The following is a 26,414-nucleotide window of genomic DNA, read 5'->3' on the forward strand; positions in this document are numbered from 1 at the left end:
TGTAGAAGGTGCAAATTTGTCTAAAGCATATGTATTGATCATAATATGATATTAAGTATTTAGTGCCATATTGAAGAATTTGGCCTTTTATTCTTAGGCTTAAATGCCCAAAGATATAATAATATAGCACAAGAACTTAACAACAAAATATGAACCATTCTATGAGATGACAAGTGCATTTTTAGGACAAAAATTTAACAAAAAAAATGAGCAATCCTATCATATCACAAGTGCATTTCTAGAGAAAAATTAAGGTAAAAATTAATGCATTCACAATGTTAATTGAGATTCTCACTCATTTACATCTCTACAACCATTGTGCATTAAGCAGCGTCTCTTGTTTAGAAGAAACCACGTGAGTAATGGAATGAAGCAGTCTCTTGTTTAGAAGAAACCACGTGAGTAATGGAATGAAGCAGTCTCGTGCTGTATTTAATCCGCCCAGCTCCTACTCTTTGAAATATTTAGAGTTGGCCTTTGGGACGAATCCCGCGGGAAAACTGCCCGCAGACACAGAAAACTCGTACAGATGCAAGACACAACAATACTTTTAACGTATCAGAAAAAGGCATTTGATTAGCAAAATTATGCACGTCCTTTTGAATTATCTATAAAACTCAGAGTCCGTGCATAAATCTGAGACTGGCAGCAACCATTCAATGGCCAACCTGAATGCTAGACATCACACTCTCATACAAGCTTTGTTAGCACGAGGTCCCTTGCTTGAAAAAGAGGTCAAATCCATGTACAACACTCTCTGCCAAAATAACGCAGGTTAGAATTTCTTCTGCTTTTTTCCTTTGTCTTCGCAGGTTTTAAACTTGTTTTTGTTCAGGGCTTGTTTTACTAGGATTTGAATTTTCAGCAATTGAAACACTCCTTGTAATGGAAAGGTATTTTCTTTTTGAATTACATTGGTAATACAGCCTAGGTTGTGATGCCAATGCATAGGGGTTTCTTTCGTTCAGAGGGCACAAAAGTCATCGGAGAATTGTATCCAGCCCTTTTCAACTGTGTAACCCATGCCCAGAGATGGAATAATTTCGGCACTTGACACTTCTGTCGCGGACTACAACCTAGAAACTAGGCTTGCCTGCTGGCTGGTCGGCAAATTTCATCACCTACCATAGCCAGTCTTGTTCACTGGGGCATTTAACACCCAGGGTTGGACGCTGTATTTTTTCCATTTTCAACATCGAACGCGTCTCTTTTGGATTTGAGCTAGGGACTACTATCACACCCTGCTGGGTATGCCGCATCCAAAGTTGAATACAACATATTATTCAATTAACTCACGGCTTTCGGAGATCTAAGCACTCAATGATTTGAGCACCACCATGTCATCGAAGTAGCTGACAACTAGATTTGGGCGTGGTATTTTTCTCAGTTTCAATACTTGAAATGTCATTTGTGGATTTAGACCTGTAACTCTGCTATGAAAAGCCTCATGTTTTGTCTCTTTAGTTTGTTGGCACTCCATTTCAATGCGTGTCATTTATTTGTGTTCAATTCTTGTTTCTGCATCTGACCCCATCTTACCTACTATTGATATCTGATTTGAGAAATCTCCAGTTGGGTCCACCATTTTGAAATGCTGTCTAGGGGCGTTCACTCAAAATAGTGTTATTGAAAATCCTTTAGTGAAATGTGTTAGCTGGATACTTTGTGATCAATGCCCAATAATTTCGCCCTTAGTTGGAGAATTTATGCTTTTTGAGTTTTCAAAGGCTCCAAGGAATGGAACTTGTCCTAGGTTTCCTGGCTGCTTTGGGTTCCTGCATTCCCACACAAATGAATTTATACAATGTCTTAGCTGGATACTTTGTGATCAATGCCCAATAATTTCGCACTTAGTTGGAGAATTTATGCTTTTTGAGTTTTCAAAGGCTCCAAGGAATGGAACTTGTCCTAGGTTTCCTGGCTGCTTAAGGTTCCTGCATTCCCACACGAATGAATTTATACAATGTCTAAGGTTTTTGGTTATTGGGATACTATAATATAACTTATTTTTGAAATTATTCATCTTTAAAATCCAATGCAGTGCCAAAGTTGTCTTTCTTTGGCAGGGTTTCAGAATCCCGGACGGACCAAAGTTCCAATGTTCCAAGTCCCTAAAAAACACTTGAAATCCTCAAGTATGAAGTCCCCTTGGGATCCTCAAACCACTAGTGCTTTTCAGGGCATTTCCCTAGGTCCCAAGTTGCCTTGGACTCTCAAACCCTATCATGTTTCAGTGGTTCTCCTAGGCTTGGAGTCTTTCCAGTTGCTTGTTTGCCCAAAACTCCTGCCAAAGCTGCACATGCTCCTCTCACTTCCTCTTGCCTTTCTTGGACTCCATCAATGGTCTGGAATTGTTGTAGATAGTTCACCATGCTTTGTAATTAGAAATTGTTGATGATAGATTTCTTGCACCAAAGTGAGAAAAAAACATGACATGGATGGGCAAGGTATGGACACCTGCTGAAATCTCTCAAGTTTGTAGATTATAAGGATTTCATGCAAGTTTGTACATTCCATTCTTGGTCATTGCATAGGGGGTACAAGGCTTTGCAGGGATAATATGGAAGATTTTGGTTAAGGCAAAAAGGAAAAAGCAATGAAAGAAGCTATAAAAAGGGAAAATTTTGCAGCGGCAAAACTCTAGGGCTCCTACTTTGAGCACAAGAGAAAGATATTTTGTATGTTGATGAGTTAGGTTCATCCCAAATGTATAATGGACATTTCTGACCTGAATGAATTTAACAAGCAGATCTGACAGTATAAGTGTCTGTAGGGAGTTTGTGAATATTTTTGGATGTGTTATTGAGTAATTGGTCGAATAGAAAACTCTAAAATCATTCCAAAGCTTTTGAAATGTATCTTCTCAAGACAAATGAAGAAGTGTAAAGGTTTATTTTTGGATTACTACGAAGATTTGTATTAAGTCATGTGGTTTCCATTATCTTTTCAGTTGAATGTGTAGAACCTAATTTTATGTATGCATCTGGGCAGGTATGGTCTTTGGGTGTATTTTCATTATTGTGTTTTTAGACTTTTTGTCACGACCCCTTCCACGAAGGAATCGAATTAGCAAAAAGATATAGAAAATTGTCTTACTCTGTAAGACCACATTTTCCTGTGGCCAATCATACCAAGAATATATTTTAATGTAAAGAAGCAGTATGGCACCCCTTGAAAAGAATCGAACCGGGTATCGCAGTAGCTGCAAACCAATCAAAGATAACAGAAAGTGATCAGTGAGTGGATTAATTGACAGAGTCAGGAAAAATGACAATTGGATATTATAGAGGATTAACCAAGGAAGTATTAGCAATTCATGAAGCTAAATCAATATTAAAGAATGTTAATTCAATGAAGATCGGGTCAAGTCAAACTGAAAGGGTATTTTAATTTTAATTAATGTTGGCCATAAAAAAGATGCGGTTAAAAGGGACACCTCCCTGTAAAAACATCCCCTCAGACACACACACACACACACGGAGAGCACAAGGAGAGCACACAATCAGGGCATTGATCAGTCTGCTACATAAAATGATTGATCAAATAACATTAATACTGTGGTGGATAAAAGACACAGCATAAGTAAAACACACACACACACACACACACACAAACACAAAAGCACACACACAAATACACACACACACACATGGAGAGCACACAATCAGGGCATTGATCAGTCTGCTACATAAAATGATTGATCAGATAACATTAATACTGTGTTGGATAAAAGACACAGCACAAGTAAGAAAGAAAACTATTAATACTCAGCAATCAATCCGATATTAAGGATTTGGTACAAGTCTTGGGTATTTATTATTTTATCAATTATACGCTGTGCTTTATATGTATATGATTGGTTGAATACAATAACAGAATACATTGCTGTGTATCTCTCATATTTTTTTTTCTTCAGTTACTGGTTATAATGTCTGATTAATATGGATTCTACAATTATTTTAAGAGACCTGGATAGACATGTAAAAGTGGAACGGTGAGAGAGCCCTATTTCAATTACCTCACCGCAAGAAAAGGATTGAGAGAGTCAAAATGAGGGGTATAGGACTGCCTCTGGGCTTGGAAGAGTAATGCTGCTAGGGCATCCAATTGCATTCCTATCCTATTGTCACGGTGTACCTGTAAAAGGAAGACAGATGATTGGACTTAGGATGTAAACATAACTGAGATGAGGGGATAATGAATCTGATACCTCACTACGTACCCCAACCCGTCGGAAGAGCACAGGCCCTCATGGTTCCAAGAGGGATAGTGGATCTGCTCTTGGGCCTAGGATGGAATATCTAAGACACCCCATCAAAGCTGCTGCACCCTACGTCTAATCATTTTGTACTCCAATTACTATTCTTGCTACGTATATATGCCACATATGATCTTTTTATTACTTTGATATAAATTCTTCATTTAATTAAAAATGAAATATTCCTAACACTCATTGCAGGGGTACAAATCAGGGAAAGATACTCTTTAAACCCAAATTGCTACTTTATTAGGGTTGAATCAGGGTGTTCCCAATTTGGGGACATTACACTCTTCATATTTTGTATGAATCCCAAATCCTGTTGCCTAGCTAGAATAGGCACCTGTCTGCATGAGACAAGCAGATCTGACAGCATGAGTGTCTGTAGGGATAGTATTCTGAATTCCAAAGCTTTTGAAATGTACCTACTCAAGACAAACAAAGAAATGTACAGGTGGATTACTAAGAAGGCTCTTATGAAGTCATGCAATTTCTGTTATCTTTTCAGTTGAATGCGTTGGACCAAATTTTATGTATGCATCTGGATAGATATGGTTTTTAACTCTTTGGGTGTGTTTTCATTTAGGTATCCTATTTTGGTTTTAGACTTTTCATGTTTTGTATGAATCCCAGACTCAGTTGCCTAGCTGGAACAGGCACCTGACTGCAAGAGACAAGCAGATCTGACTGTATGAGTGTCTCCAGGGATTTCATGAATATTCTTGGATGTTTAATTGACCAATTGGTTGAATAGAAGACTCTAAAATCTCTCCAAAGCTTTTGAAATGTATATTCTCAAGACAAATAAAGTAATTGACAGGTATATTTTTGGATTGCCAAGAAGACTCTTATTAAGTCATGCAATATCTGTTATCTTTTCAGTTGAATGTGTATAACCTAATTTTATGTATGTATCTGGGCAGATATGGTCTTTGGGTGTTTTTTAATTAAGGTGTCCTATTGTGGCTTTAAACTTTTCATATTTTGTATGAATCCCAAACTCTGTTGCGTAGCTGGAATAGGCACCTGTCTGCATGAGCTTAAACCCCTCTATCAGCCCAACACACTATAAAACAATCAATCTTAAAACATCTTTTAATTTTGTGTTGAAGTAAGTCTTACTAACTGCCATGTCTAAATATGTACAAGAACAACAGTGGCTATCAAAAGTCATCTTTTTGACATTTTATATGGCAGATTATCTATTTTAATAAGTCGCTTGCTCTGAGTGTTCAAACCAGAATATAGGTATGAAATGACAACCAAAATAAGAGAACAATATGCATCAGGGATGGTTTCCTTCAAGATAAATATTTGTTCCCTGTAGAGATATTTATAGCAGCAGCTCAGGGAAGTCTTCCTTACCTTAGCAGAGTCAGAAGCAAAGGAAGTTTTGCTCACCTTAGAAGTTTGTCTGTAGTTGCCCAAATTGAGTGTAGCCTTGGCTTAGTAGAGCCAGAAGCAAAGGAGGTTTTGCTCACCTTAGCAGTTCATCTATAGTTGCCCAAGTTGAGTGTAGTTTTTGTGGCTTTCTTCCCAAGTTTGACACCCTTGGCACTTGGGAGACTATCCTGCCTTAGGGATTTGGGATCCACAACTCCGGTCACAAGCAATGCTTATCCTCTTTGATGCTTTTGACACAGGGTTTATAGACGAAGAATTGAAACTTCTATTGGAATTGTGTATTATGCAGGTTCTAGAGAAAGGGACTTTCACGAATACATTGGAAACATTAATAAGGAACTTGCCTTTCTGCAATTTGAGGTTCGGGCCAGCACAAACCAATATGATAGTCACGTGTATTATGGGGTAATCAACAAAGTAGCTGATGAACAGGCCAAATTGGGGACGCAGTATTCCCTTCCTCAAATTGCTTTTTTCAAGGCTGTGGTAAGGGAATCTTTTATTGCCTTTTATTTAAAAACTGTGCTGGGTATTGGGGAAAAGGAGATTCATGGTTTATCAGTTAGCTTTGACTTTAAGAACTGTTGAATAACTGTAAATATGTTCCTGTCAAGTCTCTCTGTTATATTCATTGTGTGATTTCTTTGGCTATGTTGAGCAGATGGAAGCAATTCTTCTAGATCAGTCAGGCAAGGGGCAGATTTCAAATATTGAAGCATTGAATATTCGCCTTGAAACTCAGGTAAGTTTAAAGTCTGATATTACATCAATGTTTCAATCAAAAAATTTAACTTTGGGCAAGAAATGGAGCTGATATTTTCCCATCAGATGAATGTATTGCCAAACTTTTGTGCTGAGAAAGGAAATTAAAATGATGAGACATTCTCCACAAGTGCTTAATATTATAGGCTGGTTTAAGGAATCATACAGAATTGGCTGTTAATAATAGAATTTTTATAATGTGTATGTTACAAAGTAACGAGAATCGGAATCGGCAAGGCCGAATCGAATCGCAAATTGGCTATGAATCGGAATCAAATCAACTATGAATCGACAAATTAAAAGAACCCTTGAAATTTAGAGATTTTAACAATTTAAAACTTATTTTATGCACCAATTATTGAATATAACTTAAACACACCATAACTTCATCAAATAGAAATTAACATACATAAACAAGGAACATAAATGATAAATCCATCACATATGTAATATAAATTTTAGCTTAAGTAAACAGAAATCATAGGATCATAATGAGTCACGACATAGATATATAGAATTATAAATGTTGTCAAATCATAAATGAATGTAAGATGAAGATCCATAAAACCAATGATATCAAATCATAAATGTATGTAAGATGAAGATCCATGAAACATATGTCTATCTGTAAACAAAATGAAAAGTCAAGTCTATTTGGTCTAGCTCTAGCTCAAGTCTATCTCTCATGTTTCCTCTCTTTTTGTCATACTCGACAAATAGAAGGCCTTTTAGAGTTATAAGAAAGAGAAATGTGAAAAAAAAATCATTAAAAATGTTGTATTTTTAAAAAAAATGTTTTTAAGTTGCCCAATTGGGCTGCCCGATTTTTCCAGCCGATTCATGCCAAAAAATCGTTGATTTGATTCACCGATTCACAAAAAATTGCCTAGCTTGAATCGAACTGCTGAATTGCGTGAATTGCCGCAATTCTCATTACTATGGCATGTTATGATAAATCTAATTACATAAAAACTTGTCTGTATTCAGGTGGAAATTTTTCTTTAAGAAATATACTTTTTAAGTTTTTTGAGAGAAACTAGCTAATTGGCTAGAAAGTTTAAAATAGAGAAACAAGAGGGACTCTGGAAACTGTTAGATAAAGATGTAGTTCATTGGAAAATTTAAGGAAAAATATAACCCCAACTTCAATTAGGAGTCTCTGAGATCAGAAGATGTTCTGTTAGATGGTTGTTATACATTTAAATTTGATTGATGTCTACTCTACTTTTGTGCATTATGCAAATGAGGATGCAACATAACTGGATTTTATTATTGCTATAAGTCTCAAAGTTTTTGGTGTTTTCTGTTCCAATGCAGGTTAGGTCAGAATCACAGGTTGAAGCCAGTCAGATACCATCAGCATTTAAGCAATTTTCCATGGCCCAGAAGGAGAAAACGCTAGAAGACCTCCTGAGAAACCGATGGCTCTGTACTACTGAAGACGGAAAAATTGGACTGGGAGTTCGTGCATTCCTTGAATTGCGCAGCTTGTTCAAGGATTTTGAAGTTCCATTCTGTGATGTATGCAATGAAGCAGGGATCAAGGTATTCTTTAGTCAGTGGGATCTTTTTCTTGTTGTTGGTAAAGTTAGCACATTTCTTTATATTTTTATACCACTTTATGTAAGGGTTTTTATGCATATACACTTTAATATAAATAATGATTGTATATGGGTACATGATAACTTAAAGCTTTGAGTAAAATAATGAATAATTGGTCCCCTTTATAAACACAGGTCTGATTGGATACTCGTATGTAATTTTATATCTGTCATTCAACATAAAAGTTCAAGAGAATAATACTTGTGAGAGTGGAAGGAGTGATCTGTTGCAATATAAACTACTAAAACAATTAAAAAATAAAGTGATTAATTGTGTAACATGATGCTCATGTTCAGAAGCCCTCCTGCTCAGGGTTTTTTAGTATGTAGCTGGTGACAGCATTAGTCATTTTAACGTGATGAAGGTTTTTATCTCTTCAGAAAGATTATTTTTACATCAAGTAGTGTCTCTAGTTCCATTGTTCTATATCACTTCTACTGTGAGAGATCCGAGAATTATACCAGTAAAAAACATGCTTCCCATTAAGGATTTCTCTTGTTCATAAAGGTTTTGTGATTCTCTGTAGAAGAGATATAATTAGATGGCTCAATAGAAACAAGTGAATCAGCCCACAGAATCCAGACAAAATTTAATTGGTCAAAAGGGCAAAGACAAAAAGATAAAAGGCCACATGTTTGTTACAACAGAAGAATCAATAATTGCAAATGACGTTAATAGCAATCTACTTTTCTATGGTAGGCTCCTAATTTTTGGATTTCATCATATACATTACTTTTAAGCCTGCAAAATTATATGCAGAACTGACTGAAAGTTCAGTAGCAGGTTGCTGACCAGGTTTGTTATTCATGAAGTCACTACAGCACCAGATACCCTGGTAGAGGAAGGAGGCTGTTGATGATGTGCCCCTTTGCCGTTGAGGGTGCCACATACAAGGGTGCCACATACATTTTTAACAAGTGTTTCAGTTTTTACTTGGTTGTTTTTGAAATAAAAGCAGCCGAAACAAGGGGGCTGGCCCATTACAAACAAGCTGGTCGACTACCAGCAGATTACCATCAGAACATAACTAACCCCTAATGCTTTTTAAAACAAAAATAGAAGTTTGTACTATAATTATAAAAATAACTACAGGCTTTAAACAAAATGCCTGTTAACAAGCTGAAGTCACTTAACAAAAATAAAGGCGTGACAGCCTTAAAACCGAAAAAGTCTGTAAACCAGCGGATTAATAGCATGCAAAAAATAAAAGAAGAGGGGAGCCCTTATGATTTCTTGACCTCTTTCTTCCCCAGAAGGACATTAGCCCAGTCTTTTTCCAGGAAGTCAAAAAGCAGCTTGGAGTCCTCTTTGGGCAGGTCCCCTTCGGCATCCTTCAATAGGCATAGAGTGGTAGCCGCCGCATGAGTGACTTTAACCGTGAACTTGGTTAACAGTCCTATTCTTTCCTCTAGTGCCTGGATTCTCTCCTGCAACTCATTACCAACCTTATCCGAATCGCACAGATGTCCATCCCTGCCAGCATGAGTATCCTGCACAACCAGGGGGTTAGTAGCCTTTATGGAACCTGTCTTAACAAAGGAGGAGATTGTAACGGGGGAAGGCATCTTGTCCATCGTTTCAGGGAATTGATCTTTTGTTAGGTCCACGCACCTGGGCACAACCGTCGTCGAGACATGCGACACCTCCTTATTCTCCTTGCTATTACTCGAGTTCAACCCAGAGGAATAAAAAATCTCCTCTTCAACCTCCTCCGCACCTCCCACTCCAAAGTTAACAGTTTTCTCCTTCATTCTTCTTTTGGGGCAGCCCGGATCCTCAGAATTTGACTCCTCCTGTGAGGCTCCCTCCCTTAACTTACTCTTAGCCTAAGACTTAGCCAACCTCCCTGACCTCCTCCTTCCCCCTCTCCTCTCATCCTCCGACTCTGTCTGCATTTTCTCCTTACCTTTTCCTTTTTTCCCCCTTGGGGGAGGGATTCATTGGGGACCCCACTGGGAGAGGGCTGAGGGGTAGGGGCTTTAGGACCCGTAATCCTAAGGGGGACCATTTGGGGCCTGGGGTTCAACTGAACAGGAATATCAATTTCCACAATCCTAAGGGGGACCAAGGCAAAGTGAAATTGATACAGCCTAAAAATTAAACCTTGGTGTAAAATAGTAAAATTAACCCCCCTTCTCATTTTATCTTTCACATTAACAACAGTATCCTCAAGATCATGCAGCAAGAAGAAGGGAAGCGAAAGAAAATCACGGTGTCGGAAATGATTAAGAAGAGGAAAATGCTAGTAGTAGCAAACTCCATACCTTCCTTCCAAGGTAAGACATTTCATCAGAATTAGACAAACCTCGTTCCACGGGTTAGACAGTTTCTCTCTCATGAAACCTCCTCTATGCCGAATTGGTTCCTCACCCTCCACAAAGAAAAGTTGCAGGCTTGTTTCGTCAGTCACCTGTGTCACCTTCTACCATTTTCTTCCCTCCATCGCCAAGCCCGTCGCCATAGTAATCACCTCCTTTGAAATGTGAAACGAGATACCATTAATTGTCACTCTGCGATTCTCCCATGAGTTAACAAAGTGCATAGAACAATTCTCGTCATGACCATTGAGAGCCTCCATGAACGAGACAAAACCACCCTCCTTTAGTAAGTAACAGACCAAGGGCTTCCTCACATTATCATCGATCATAGCTGGTTCTATGCGCATCAGGTCACCTCCCATCTCTGTAATTTTTTTCTCTCCTCTCTCTCTATTCAGAGCCCAATCTCTAAAAAATACTTCACTCTTAGAAAGATAAACCCATAAACGGAGATGATAATTACAATTAATAGTAATAATGAATCCTGCCAAATTGGTGAGAAAGATCACATGTCGGCCGCCACGATCTATCCCCTAATCGTTTCCATCATTCCAAACACGCCACAAATCTTTAAAAAATAGTTCTTTTTTTTGCACGACGTATGATGATCCATAAAGGGAAATAAATAAAAAATCCCCCATTTCAAACTTCCAATTTTCAGGCCACGAGTTATAATTATTGCCCATACCCAAGCCTTTACTCCCTACCACATAAGCATCAAGTACATTTCGTCCCCGCTAGCTCAACAACATCATACAAAGTAACTAGCTAGGATTCATCATTTTTTATTTCTTTATTCACCAACTCCCTCACCAAATTTGCCAGAGCGTTCAAATTCCTCCAACCTCTTAGCCCTTCCAGCTTTAAGTCAATCACCGTTATACCATCAGCTGTGCTATTGCCCTCCCAAAAAATGTGATTCAAATCAAACCTATTGAGGGTGGCTAATAGGTACTTGATATCATCAATAACACGTTTGATAGCCCATCCCTCCTGCATATTGCCTTTAACAGTCTCAATAATAACTTTAGAATCACCTTCAACTTGCACATCCTGCCATCACACACTTATGACTAACTTTATACGCTAGTACAGAGCCATCACTTCCTCTACATTATTTGAAACTTTCCCTAACGGACCAGTATAAGCCAACAACATCCTTCCTTTACAGTCCCTGACAATCCCTCCCCTCGTTGATCCCTCCTTTTTAGCAGCTCCATCGAAATTAAGTTTGACCCAGTTAGCAGGCGGGGGTTTCCATCTAGTTCTTTTTCTAGCCATAAGATTAGAGTTGTCAATCTCCGTAATCCCTTCCATCAACGACCAGCACTTCGCCATTCTAACCTCCAAGGTAGAAGGGAGGAACGCTGGTTTTCTCCAATTGCTGCATCTAAGATTTTCAACTATCAATTTGAAGACCATATCCACCACGACCTTCACCTCCCTCTCCTCATTTCTGACACCCTGTTGTTTCACTCCTTCCAAATACCCCAACACACCTGGGGGGGAATGATCTTCCACAAATTGATAAGCAGGGGGTGGGTGAAGGGGCCCTGCCAGTTCACTAAATGCCCCATATCCACATTGAACACCCAATTCACCTCCAACTTTTGAAGAATTTTCCCCCACACCTTAGACGCAAAGCTGCAATGTAGGAATAGGTGGTTGATGCTCTCTTCTTCCCTCTTGCACATACAACATCTATTAGGGATTTGCAACCCCCTCTTCCTCAAGTTGTCAATAGTGAGAATTTTCCCATGGATGGTGGTCCACTAGAAAATGTTGATTTTCGGGATTAAATAGTTAAACTAAACATTTCCCCAGTCATTAGGTTCAAGAGATTTATCGAACATTAGCTTGTAGGTAGATTTAACGGAGAATTCCCTAGTCGAGGTGGCCCTTTAAATGAACTCATCAGTTCTAGCTCTTCTCAGGATCTTGTACTCTTCCAGCAAAGTAGCTCATCAGTCAGGTCCCTTCGTATCAAATTATTCTGTTGCAACCTCATCTTCTTCCATTTTCTTCCCGGGCCAATATAATTCGCAACCATACTACCACCCATGTCCTGGAGGTTATATCGGAGAGACCCAAACTTTGTTTTTGACAAAGGTTTATCTATAAGCCATGGATCCTCCCAGAAATTGATTTGGTTACCATTCCCTACGAGCCACCTTACTCCCTCCTTTAGAAGAATTCTATTTCTCACAATGTTACCCTAGATTTTAGAGCCCATAGGAAGATCATTTCTCTAGGTACAGTGAGAGAAATTAAGATTACCAAGGTATTTAGCTCTCATAATATTACACCAATTAGAATCTCCCTTCATCAGATTCCACCCCATCTTTGTGAGAAGCACATTGTTTAGATCAGTCATTTTCCTAACTCCCAATCCTCCCCTATACTTAGGTTTACATACTGTATCCCAACTGACCAAGTTTATTCTTATCTTCTCGCTTCCCCCAGACCAAAGGAAGTTACGTTGAATTCTCTCCAATTTATTAGCCATACATTGAGTAATTTTAAATAAGGATAGGAAGTACACTGGTAATCCTTGGAGAGAGGAGATCAGAAGTTGCAGTTTACCTGCACTACTCTAAGTTTTGCCTTTCCATCCAATTAGCTTTTTCTCCATTCTTTCCAAAATGCTATTCCAGAAGTTATTACTAACCTCTTTCACAGTTAAAGGAAGACCCAAATAAGTATCTCATAACTCAACAACATTACAAGCTAGAATATTAACAATCCTTTGTTGTAGGTCTGGAGGGGTGTTAAAGAAGAACATTTTACTTTTGTCAAAATTGATCTTCTGTCCTGCATTCATAGCATATATCTCCAACACCAACTTCCAAGCTCTTGCTTCACTCACCGAGGACTCCCCACTAAGGAAGGTGTCATCCACAAATTGTTGGATCACTTCAGGAGGTAAAGTGGATGCAGGTTTAATCCCTTTGATTATCCCCCCCTCCCACTTTTTCATGAACGCTCTCCCCAGAACTTTAGCCACCATGGTAAACAGGTAGGGAGAGATAGGGTTGCCTTGCCTAAGACCTCTCTCCCCTCCAAAGTTTCCCCAAGATCACCCATTAACCATCACAAAATAGTTAACAGTTTCCACCATTGATTTTACCATTCTAATAACCTTCTCACTTAGGCCAATCCTTTCCATAACTTTATACATAAAGGTCTAATTGATCCTATCATAAGCTTTAGAGATGTCCAATTTCAAGGCCATACCAGGATTACCACTTTTCTCCATAGAGTGCAAAACTTCATGCGTCATTATTGCTGCATCCAGGATTTGTTGTCCTGGGACAAACCCATTCTGGGTTTTCCCAATGAACTTATGCAGCAACAACTTCAACCTATTCACCAGAATTTTAGAGAAAATCTTGTAGGTGGTGTTACAAAGGCTGATCGGTCTGAAGTCAGAGAGAACTTTCGGGTCTTTCACCTTGGGAATTAGAGCAATGAAAGTTTTATTGAGCTGTTTGAATCCTAAAGAAGTCACGGGCCGCCCGAAGGAGGTCTAACTTGATAATCTCCCAAAAGTGCTGAAAGAACGTCGGCGGAAAACCATCAGGACCCGGGGATTTATAAGCTTTCATGGAAAACGCAACTCTATGGACTTCCTCCTCAGTCACCATTTGCACAAGCTCTTCATTCTCTTCAGCCGAGATCACTGAGGGCATAGTCTCAATCAACTACTGCCGATCCTCCTCTTTGAAGTCCCTCTGTTCTTCCTTGAAAGAATTACTGAAGTAAGCCATTGCCCAGTTCGCTATCTCTTCAGGTTTGTTCAGCTTCACATTAATGTCATCTTTAATGCTATCAATAGTGTTTCTCCATTTGTGGATTGAAGTAGATCTATGAAAAAACGTAGTGTTTCTATCCCCCACTTTAAGCCATAACTCCCTTGATCTCTGTTTCCAGTAAATCTCCTCTCTACTCAAAGTTTCCTTCCAAATTTTCTTGTATTTCCCCTTTTCCTGGATAATGTTATCCATTGGTATGCCTTCCCCCATAGCTTTCTGGAGTTCAACTAAGTTCCCTTCCACCTCCACCTTGGTCTTAAAAATATCCCCGAAATACCTTTTTTTCCAGGGCACCACATTTCTCCTTACATTCTCCAATTTAATAGAGAGTCTATACATCGCAGTTCCTTCAATCCTTATCCCCCACCACTCAGCCACTCTAGAGCTGAAATCAGGATGGGATTGCCACATAATTTCATATCTAAAAGGTCTTGGGCCCCCCAGGGAATCTTCTTTCCAATTAAAAAGGATAGGGGCATGATCCGAAACCGTCCTGGGTAGTCCTGTAAGAGAGGAGGAAGTTAATCCTTCCCACCTTGCCGGGACCAAAAGTCTATCCAACCTGACTTGGATCAGGTCAACCCCTTTTCTATTATTTGACCATGTAAAGTTCACACTACGCATCTCCATATCCAATAGATCATTATTATTTATAAAGTCAGCCAAATCCTTCATACTATCAGTAAAATCAATCATTCCTCCAATTTTCTCCGAAGGGTACAGGGGCGAGTTGAAATCTCCCATACAAAAGGTATTCTTGTTTTGAGAGATAAAAATTGATAGCTCCTCGCATAAGCTATGTCTACCGTTTCTCCTATTAGGGGCATAAACATTAATAATATTCCATTTCTTATCTCCTATCCTATGCTCAGTTATAATATAGAACTTTGAGCTATAGATTAGACTATCATTACCAGCATCTAGGTTCCAGAAGGTTGCCACACCTCTTGAAGCACCTTCTGCTTCACTGTGCTTCACTATAACAAAATTTCGCCCTAGGCCAAACAAAACTTGCCATATTCACCAAGTTAACCATAGACCAGAGTTGCATGTACACAGGTACAGTATCGGATACGGGTACGGGTACGGCTAGTTTTTGAGACCTCTTATTTGGGAACGACAAATACAACATTCTTAAAACATATATATATATATATATATATATATATATATATATATATATATATATATATATATATATATATATATATATATATATATATATATATATATATATATATATATATAAACAAATTTTCAGAGTCATCAAAGAAGTTTTTCATTATAATGAAAGCAATATGAACACATAATTGCGACATATTCCAAAATACTATAGTTAGATATAGTTTTATTATTAAAATGAAATTCAAATACAAAAATAGTTTGGTAGAATCACATGCTATCAAAAATATCATTACTGTTCTCTTGAAACTCAAGATTTAGATCATCAAGATTCTCTAAAGAGTTAGGATAGCTGGATTGAGTACAACCACCACCTAGACTCTCAGAACCCATTGACGATTCAGCGAAGGGTCCTCTGACCATGTCAAAATTCTCAACATTGAGGTTGAGATGTGTCAATGCATTTATGGATACATCAATGTTACTTATCTCAGGTTGTACATCCCAAAGTCTATTAGGTCCTTTGATGTAGTTTGTGGAGGAATGTGACAATAGATGAAGATGAGAGTTCACATAGACAAGGTCCTCTGCTTTGCTGGCTGCCAACCAATTTCGTTTCACAGAATGGATAAAGCCATATGTACTCCAATTCCTCTCAGATGCAGAAGAACTAGAAACCTGCAATAAAAGAGTTTCATTTTATAATTTATAAGTTACAATTACAAAGACACAAACAATTAAAAACATTTGAAATAAGAAATAATTCTTATTAGAATAATCAGTATAAAATCAAACCTGTGATAGAAGCTTGATTGCTAGCTTTTGCAAATGTGTAGTCATGGCACCATGGAAGTTCCACCACTTTATAGGATCCATTTCTTTTTTATTTGGCATTGCATTAACATCTGCATAAGTTCCATCAGAGGAAGCAAATGTCCCAAACTCATCTTGAATCTCTGCAACAACTCTAGGATTTGTAAACATTTTCTTGAAAGCTTTTTTATATCCTTCAACAACCTCAACATCCCTATTTGGCGCTGTCCTATTTGGCAATGCTAACATATCAGCATGGTAGTACTTAGGGTTTAAAGCATATGCCAAAAGTTGCAATGGAGTTGTCATTTTATCCCATCTTTTTTTTATTACGTCATATATTTGCTTATAAAAAAATTTAGAGGGATCTTGCTCTTTTTCTATAATAACTTGCTCCACCATTGTATCTATGCAATCATAGATGTCACCTAATATTGGCTTATCGATAGCACATTGACGGATCAGGTTGTATATTGGCTCAGTGAAAGATAGTAAATAATCTATTTGAGCCCACCAATCCTCATCAAGAATTAAACTCTTGACATTATTTGCTCTATCTGTTTGTGATTGTCTCCATACTGCCCAAATGTCATTAATCACCATACTTTTCAAAGCTTGTTTGACATCAACAAGCCTTTTGAGAACAATGTAGTGTGTGGCAAAGTGTGTCTCAACCACCTTCAACAAAAAAAAAAAAAAAAAAAAAAAAAAAAAAAACATTTTAAAACCATATAAATCTTAAATACATTTCAATAAAAAAACAAATTGAATATTTTTGAGACAAGACATTTGCCCTTAACAACTCTAGCTTAGCGAATTGTCTGTAAATGGCCTGTGACATGTGATGATTACAAATAAACATCTGAATCTCTTTGGCTTCTTCATAAATCTTTTGTATCCATTGAATTTTGCCAATTTTTTGTAGCATCAAATTCAAAGAATGAACTACACAAGGAGTCCACCAAATTTTTGGATATCTTGCCTCCATGACCAACCCAGCTGCTCTGCATACTTTTGCATTATCTGTGATCACTTGAACAACACTTTTTGGCCCCACAGATTCAATTGCTTCAATTAGAATGTTGGCAATAAACTGTGTATCTTTCTCTTCAGCATTGCATTCCACTGCTCTCAAAAACATTGCCCCCTTTGGGCTCATTGCAACCACATTGATTAGTGGCCTATTTCTAGCATCCTTCCATCCATCACAAATGATGGAAACTCTTGAAATTTTCCAGGAATCTCGAATCACTTGCAATTGCCTATCAATAATCTCTTTTTCTTTAATCAAAAGAGTAGTACAAACCTTCTCATACCCTGGGCTTTTGTATCCTTTTGGAGCTTCATTAATAGACCTAACCATCTCTTGCCAATATGGTGAGCGAACCACGTTAAATGAAATTCATTCGCGTATAGACATCGTGCAATACTCTAATCTGTATCCTCTCGACTTTGCAAATTAAATGCCTTTTCAAGAGGTCCTAAATTACGCCTCTCGTCACCAGTAGATGTTCCTGAAGTTGGATGCAAAGGAGGTCTATTGAGACTTGACCTTTGTGTTGACTTTAGAACTTGACTATTAGCTTCATCCTCTTCTTTTTGGTTGTTTGCAATCTTCTCACGTGACAATCCCTTCCCTGTTTGACCATCAACCTTTGACCCAGGACACATTTCACATCCTGTACCTTTTATGTGACAGAGGTGTCCACGAACCCTGGTATAAGAACCGTTATAATCAATCAGACACTCATGACACCTCCATTTAAAACCTCCACCGCCTTGAAATTTCTCGATGATGGTTACATGTTTCCATAATGGATATTTAGCATTTGGTTTGATCCACTTGTCATTTTTTGATGTTCTAACATTTGTTGACGATGACGCCATGATTAGGTTCCTGAAAAAAATAAAAAATTAGTAAAATTATGAAATCAAAACAAATTTGCATTAAGCTATAAAGCACAAATTTAAAACTAATATAATAATTTTTAAAACGATTAAATTAAAATTTAAATATATGTGCAATAATTTTTATTTCAAATTTAATTTTACAAAAATATAACTTCGAAACTTAAATCTAAATTATTTATTAATTAAAAATAAATTAAATATACTCATAATATTAATTAATTTTGTCGAAATATAAATTTAATATTCTAATAGTAACTCTAAAGTCTAAAACAATTATTAGGCTTTATGAATTATTAAACATTATTACTATATTTAATTATTTTTTTGTTTTTTTATTTTGATCGGTAAATGGCCAAGGCCTTGATGTATTTTATTAATAAAATGAAACAAAGTACAAAGCTTATCTCTGTTCAAACGACCACTGGTATGAAAGAACGGAGAAGAAAACCTCCAGTGTTGCCCGAGACAAAAGTCTTATATTATTACATATTTAAAAGGGGTATACCCCAGTGAGCTCATTTACATAATTATATATACAACAAAGAGGGGCATACCCCTAATAATTACATTTGTTTTATATCATACAAGTTCTTTGCCAGATGATTCTTAGTCAAACTTCATTAGCCTGTCTATTGGATAATGTTTTATCCTTGCTGTATATTACTGTCTAGCAAACTAAAAAAGGTTAGTAGTCATAATAAACTGTGAAAAAAAAATTCTACTATAATTAATAAATTATAATGCTATTTAATATTTATTAATTTTTACAAAGTTTAAATTTAAAAATAAAATAAAATATAAATATAAAACTAGTTTAAATTTTAATAATTATAATTGTAATTATAATTATAATTTTCATTTTATTTTAAAAATTAAATAATATTAATTTATTAAAATTAAACTATTAAATTTTATATTTATTTATATTTGTAAAATAAAACTTAAAAAGGTAATTTGTAAATTTTATTTGAACTATATAAAAAAGTCATTATTATATGTTAATATGTGATTAATTTTATATGTTAATATGTGGCTTTGATAAACTATATAAAAATGTCATTGTAATAAGTTAATTTTATATGTTAAACATTAAACAAAATTTAAAAAAATCAAACTGAAAAACATGAACAAAAATTAAAAAAATAATACTGAAACAAACATTAAAAAAGATCAAACTAAACTATTGTGGATGTATTGCGATTGCGCGCGCAGGAGAAAACAAACCACGCAGGAGAAATCAGACCACGCATAGGAGAAATCTGCTCACACAAAACGTCGACTCATTTGTTTTTTGAACGTTTGATGGGGGTTTATTTATAGCTGCACAGGTTTTGATTTTCCCAGCGACTACGAGATATTTTTGGATTTTTCCCAGCGATTACGGTAGTCGAACAAGGAGTCTGGTGGATATTTCTTTAAAACGACATGAAAAATGACATTCTATAAGTAATTTGGCTCAATTTTTTTGGAAATTTGTCTTCACTGTTTTTGGCACGGGTTTGAAAATGGCATCTTTCCAATAACGCGCGGATACGATTTGCACTCGTATTTCCTCTGTTTCGTCTGCGTATCTGTATCAGATACGGCAATACGCATGTCAAAAATTGGGGGGTTGCATTTTCGGTAACCTTGCCATAGACATTTTAACCTCCTGCACAAGCAGGATATCAATTTTCTGGTTTTCCAGCTGTTGTTTGAGGGCAAACTGCTTATGAGTGCTGTTCAACCCCTTCATATTCCAAGATAGAAAAATCATTTCCTACCCTTTGTTAAGGATTCCAAAGTGGCCTACCTGCCACTTGCCACCTCCCTAGCCAACTGCTTGGCTTTCTTAGTTTGTTTACCTGAATTTCCTACATCCAACTTCAAATCCACTATCACCTCAAGTTTCCTTGAAGCCCTTGTTTGTCTTCTCTGTGTTTGCCACTTCTCTTCTTTATTGTCCAACTGGGCCAGATCCATCATCTTATTTGGCAACTCCTCATTCCAGCGAAGTACCTTGGCTACCTCTCCTTCTACCTTGTCATTCACCTCTCCCTTCTCCACAGCCTTGTTGGTGCCCCCTCGGAAGACTTCCTCAATCACTAGGTTCCTCAAAGGGGTACTGAGAAGCTCCTCAATTCCTTGTAAAAAGGGGAAATAATCAATTTCCCCTTCCTCCAAACCCTCCATCTCCCCTTCCTGTGTACAAAGTAACTCTGAACCCCAGACCAAACCCGACATCCCCTCCAGCTCCTTCGTTCTTACCCTCCCAATCCCAACTTGAGGGTTATCACTCTGTACCCTCCTAAAAGGGGGAGTCAACCCCTTATTCGTTTGAGGTTTCTTTACTTCTAGTTCCTTCCTTGGAGAGAGAGTCACCTCTTTGTCACCCTTAAGAGGCCCGTCCCCCACCGTCCCTAAGTCCTTAGGAGGAGGCCCCCCCCCCCCACCCCCCCACAACATCTCCCTCAATTTTCTCCTCAGCCATCCTATCCGACTTCTTACAGTCGACAATCAAATGCCCAAATGACGAGCATTTTTGACAAAACACACCTGTGTTCTCATAAAAAATGGGTTGAATCTTCTTACCCCACTTTGAGCTTAGAATGATAGACTCTGGTAACAAAGTACCCACTGCCACATTAACACTGAACCTCGCAAAGACTAGTCAAGATCTCTGCAAAGTAACCAAATCCGCCGCCACAAAGTGCCCAAAAGAATCCCCAATGGATTTCAAGATCCTTTCATCCCAGAACTCAAGAGGAAGGCCTGGTAACTTGACCCAGACCGAAGCCATCTTATTCAGTTCTTTCGTCGAATCCAACGCCGGATGCCATTTAGCCACCACCAGGCTATGCTTTCCGTATGACCAGGAGCCTACTATCACCATTGTCATATCCTCCGTTGCTTTGAATCTAAAACAGAATAGGCCTCCCAACATGGCTGAGACCATAACACTCCCCTTCAATTTCCATCTCTGACTCACCCACTTTCGAACCATCACAATCGATGGGCAGAAGGAAACAAATTTACCAATGAGGCAGAGTTTCAGATTGGCAGACACGCTGTTGACCAAGCTATCTAGAACCGCAATTTCCACTCCCTCGTCATTGCTAATCACTTTAGGAGCTTCCATCGGGATGAGAGCCTCCTTCTCATTAAGGACCACTTCCTTCCAACCCAGAGCCTTATTATGGCTCGTTTGAATCTCTTGGCCCACCAACTGAGCCCTAGTAAGGCTCGTTTGAATCTCTTGGCTCACTGGCAAAGCCGTTGACTCCACCGGCATCCCCCTAATAGGACAAACGACATCGACATTCCCCTGGGTAACCCCAGTCGTAGTTAGAACGAGAAGTAGGTTCAGGCAGGGATTCGAGGCCAAGCCCGGCCCCTTGGGAGCATCCACGCTCATCCAAATTCAAAATGTCTCTCTAGCGAGAAAACGGGAAAAAGTTGCAGAGCTCAAAAGGTAGGGAAATCTATGAAAAATGTTGTTATTTACTGTATAATTTAGTAGTCTTTCATCAGTTGTAACAAAGTGCAACCAAAAATGCCCTTAAATAGGATTCCATAATTCTAGCTCTCTAATGGTTCTAATATGCTGTTCTAATATGCTGCATGCCTTAACAGGCTTGTTCTCCATCTCATCCAAAGTCTTCACTGCATGCCATCTACTTTAACACCTCCTCTCTACTGAATTTCCTAAGAGTGCTGTCAACTTCTGCAGGCGTTTGATAAACTCTTTGCTAAGTTGCCTAATCGTGTAGTGGAACAAGCATGGGTAAATGGGTGTGATACACCGGTGTGACAAATATATTTGGGAGGTTGGGTATGTTTTAGGTATGCTCATACAAAAATAAGACATTCCAATAAATATGCTAAACAAAACCTTTACAAATTTCAAAGTTATGAAATGAAACATACTAATTTAAATTCAAAACTCAAAGTCAAAAGGATTAAACTTGAATATTATGATAGATCTAAGCTAATCACTGTTTCACAAACTAATACAATCAGTACCCAGTTCACTAGTCAACAGCAAATGGGTCATCACCAAGACCAAGATCATCGTCAACATTAACAATAGGTGATGGAACTCCACTTCCACTTGCACTATAAATTTGCTGGTTACTAGACTCCTCACTAATTGAATATTGTGCGACAAAAGAAAGATCCAAGTCAGTATGCTCTGGTTCTATCCCATAACTTTGTTGCCCTTTTTCTTGTATTGATCGTTTGAGTAAGAAGGTTCAAGTTGAAATGCACCTTGTTAATGTGGATTTTATGACCTACCAACAATAGAAGAAGATATTGAGATCTCTTATCCTTGTTTTTGCAGATTGTATGTGTGTTAGTTTTTTGATGGATACCATAAGAGGAAGTTGCATTCTTCCTTGATACATAATGACAGTTTCCCTTCACCAAGGGACAACACACTTCCAAGCTAGCCCAATTATGTAATCGTAATAATATAATATAATTATATTACCAATATAATTATATAAAATTATCAATATAAAGATTATATTATAAATATAATATAACAAATTATCACCATAATAATATTATATTATCAATATAGTTATTATATCACAACTTTTATTTTATCTATGTTGGCCTGAAGGAATGTGACCATAGCTACAATAACATTAATATTCTGATGCAGAGCATCCTACAAATCAACCAATCAATGGGATACATGCTGATCCGTTCAACATCCATTAAATAAATTCTATTGTTAGAAGCATCTCATGAGGCTAAACAAAACACTTTTCAACACAAAATCATCAACCTTTTTCAATTTGCATGTCCTGATTTCTATATCAGATTCCATTATTCACAACTTGTGTTCCGGAAACTTTCCTAACAAACACTCTGGAGGAATTATTCATAATTAGTAGTTATGAAACATATCCAAATTTGAGCCCAATATAATAAACCAATTACAAGTTATGTTCTTTGAACCAAGACCCATATTTACAGTAAAAAACCAAAAGTAAAACCAGTAACCCTGCCTAGGACATCACATAACTTTCTCAAGAAAATTCCAAATAACACCAAACCAATTTCCACTCAACCTTATATGAGTCTAGTTTTTGAATCTATAAGCCATCAAATTTTCCAATGCATAGATAATTAGCAAAACACCAATCTTTGCCTGTCACTTCAATGGAGATCCTTTAAAACCAGTCTTCACTCCAATACACGTAACTTACCCAAATCTGAGTGAAAACGACTCAAACCAATTGGAAATGAAAGTTAGTTCACATACAAGTCCACTGAATACAGTTAGAGTTCCTGATTCATCCACAGGTGTCCGCACCAAACATTTCAATCTGATTGTAGTCGGGCATCCTCAAATCTGCAAATAACAACTTTTACCAAAATTGCCATAACTTATTCATTTCTGAATGAAATAAACTCAAACCAAAGCCAAGAGAAAGGTTATTCATCCCAATATCAAGATGTACAGATTATACATGGTTTCCAAGCTGTACATGTCTGTACAAGACTTGGAACCAACACAAAAGCTGAAAAATCAATCAAAATGACAATTTAGAATCACTCCAAATTTGTTTTAAATGCAACTCTTTCCTTCCATTATGCTTTGGTTCGACCATACATCAACTTTTATAGACTCTTTGGTGGTTAACAACTTCCCAACTACCTTTTCAACCAACACCTTACATTCTTTTAATCATGATACATTTTCATGACAACATTTTATGCATTTTGCATTACAACTTTTACAAGTTGAACTTTAACATTGAAATATATTTGCATGGACACTTTAATCACCGTAAAATGGACTTAAATATAAATTTTACATAAATTTTACAGTTTATAGGGCATTCTTTCATATTTTTACCTTTTTAACTACTTTAAGACCTCCTTGCACAATTTTGACAACTTATTACAAATGGCTTCTCTAGCCTTTACATCCCAAATTGTGGATTCAAATACAAAATAAATGGCTCAAATGAATTTAAATCTCTCATATTAGGACTCTTAACCTCCTTTTGTTCCTTTAATTTAGGTGCTCCTGCACCATACTTCTTCTTGGCTAGGGAGGAATCCTTCTTGATATTTGAGTTATGTAGTAATATCCACTATGGCAATTCCTAGAGGGTGAGTCTATCATGATTCATGACTACTCCCATAAATGGAAATCAAATGAGGACAAGTGATCATCACGAAATCACTCAATGTGATGTTGTCATCTCATCACGAGGTTCACCATGGGTACTCCCAAAGGGTGAATCAACACAAGTGCCGAGTCACGGAGTCTCTCACATGACCTCTGCCATGGCTATTACTAGAAGAGGGTCCATTATGACTACTCCCATGAATGGAATTGAAAATGAGCACAAGTGCCCATCATTGAATCACTCAATGTGATGTCGAATTTCATTACGAGGTTCACCATGGCTACTCCTAGAGGGTGAATAAACACAAGTGCTAAGTTATGGATTCTCTTACATGACATCCACCGTGGCTACTCCCAAAGGGTGGAACAAGGGCTTTCACCTCAACTTTCTTTGTCTTAGAGAAAAATGCGTTACAAGAGCTAACACCTCAAATTTCTCTGTCTGAGAGGAAAGATGTTAAAGTTTTGGCCCAGAAATAGAGATAAACAGCAATAAAAGAGCACAAACCATACACAAAACACACAAATCATTTATCTTGGGAGAATCCTCCGAGAATGAAGTGAAAAATCCAGCCACACCAACAAAATGTCTTTTATTGATTACATGGCTCTCCACTTAATTGATTACAATACACTGAGCAATCACTTAAATAGATTGCATTTGACTCTTCATTTTACACACGAAGGTCTCTTCAAATGCCAAATGAGAGACTATTCAAATTTTCGAATATACAACACTTAATATTTTCATATGCATGCCTCTTCGCATGATGTATGACACATGTCTTTTTATATAATATCGACTTAAATATTCTCACAAATATCTCTTTCAGTTGAAGGTGACCATAACAGTCATAACAAATATATTTCCATTTTCAAGAATAGAGATAAAGATTTCTATCACATCTACAACTTTTAACACTCCCTCTTAGCAAGAGAAAGATCTTTCATAAGGCAGGTACTCATAGCTGCAACCAAAAGATGATAATTTCACATAACACATGTTATCTTTGCATAACATGACTCACATAGTTACTTCATAAGCACATAAAAAAATGAAGTCACACATATGACTTTCACCATGCCTACTCGTAGAGGGTGAATAGAGATAAAGATCTCTATCGCATCTACATCTTTCAACACTCCCTCTTAGCAAGAGAAAGATCTTTAATAAGGCAGGTACTCATAGCTGCAACCAAAGGATGATAATTTGACATAACACATGTTATCTCGGCATAACATGACTCACATAGTTACTTCATAAGCACATAAAAAATGAAGTCACACGTATGACTTTCACGATGCGTACTCGTAGAGGGTGATCCACCATACCTACTTGGAGAGGGTGGCATGAGGGCTTTCATCCTAAATTTCTCCTAGAGAAGAATGCGTTTCCACCATGCCTACTTGCAGAGGGTGGAAACGAGGGCTTTCACCTCAAACTTCTCCCAAAGGAGAATGCAATAATAATTGAGGTTATCTCTTAACAAAGACTCCCTCCCAGCAGGGACAATCGTTAATAACTGAGTTTCTTAGCAGAAACTCTCTCTCAACAAGAGCATTTTTAATAACTGAGATTCTTAGCAAAACCTCCCTCTCAACAGGGACATCTTTAATAATAGAGTCTCCCTCTCAGTAGGGACAACTTTAATTACGCAATAGGATGGCTGACTATTGCATAAACTTGCAAAGGTTTGGACATCTCCATCTGTCACGTAACCTCCCTGTGAAGCTGAATGATCTTCCCCTAAAAAAATGTGCCATCAGTTTAGTATCAAGACTGCAAACAATGTTGCATAATCTCTCACCATCCCATTGCATCCTGCAATCGTGAGAGATATTAAGAACTCATGACTATCAATGTTAAAAGCAATATCAATGTTGAGGAGATAATCATAAATACTTGTCTCTTTGAGATCTAATCTCAATTTGCACAAAAATAAATACACATAAGAGATTATGTCTTGTGCCTTTGCAACCAATGTAATGCTCATGGCATTAATACAAATTTTGCTATAAAATTTTTGATACTAACATCATAGAAATGATTGAAATACTCCCTCTTGGCAGGGATGACTTTGAGCTACACAATTAAATTTGTTGATGTAACCTCCCTCTAAGGCTGAACACAAGCTCCCTCTGTATTTCATATCGGAATGCAAACATTAATTCAATTATAATAAGTAACTTCCTCATCAAGGCAACCTTCTTATGACCTATTCAAGATACTTTTTAGTCTAATTTCAACATGCACACACATAATAAATTCCACAGAATATTGC

General features: G+C 37.3%; 1 protein-coding gene across 1 annotated transcript in view; it reads left to right on the top strand.

Annotated features, from left to right (window-relative positions):
- Positions 1–284: 284 nt before the first annotated feature.
- EMB1379 (embryo defective 1379) overlaps positions 285–26,414 on the top strand; it is an 82,771-nt gene continuing 56,641 nt past the window's right edge. Inside the window, exons 1-4 of the mRNA XM_089822643.1 lie at positions 285–774; positions 5,952–6,148; positions 6,324–6,404; positions 7,742–7,969. Coding sequence (XP_089678769.1) covers positions 660–774; positions 5,952–6,148; positions 6,324–6,404; positions 7,742–7,969 — 621 coding nt within the window. The 5' untranslated portion in view covers positions 285–659. The remainder of the gene's footprint in view (positions 775–5,951; positions 6,149–6,323; positions 6,405–7,741; positions 7,970–26,414) is intronic.

This window comes from Cupressus sempervirens, chromosome 1, assembly GCF_028749045.1.
Source record: "Cupressus sempervirens isolate cs-2001-9-10 chromosome 1, ASM2874904v1, whole genome shotgun sequence".
NCBI lineage: Eukaryota > Viridiplantae > Streptophyta > Pinopsida > Cupressales > Cupressaceae > Cupressus > Cupressus sempervirens.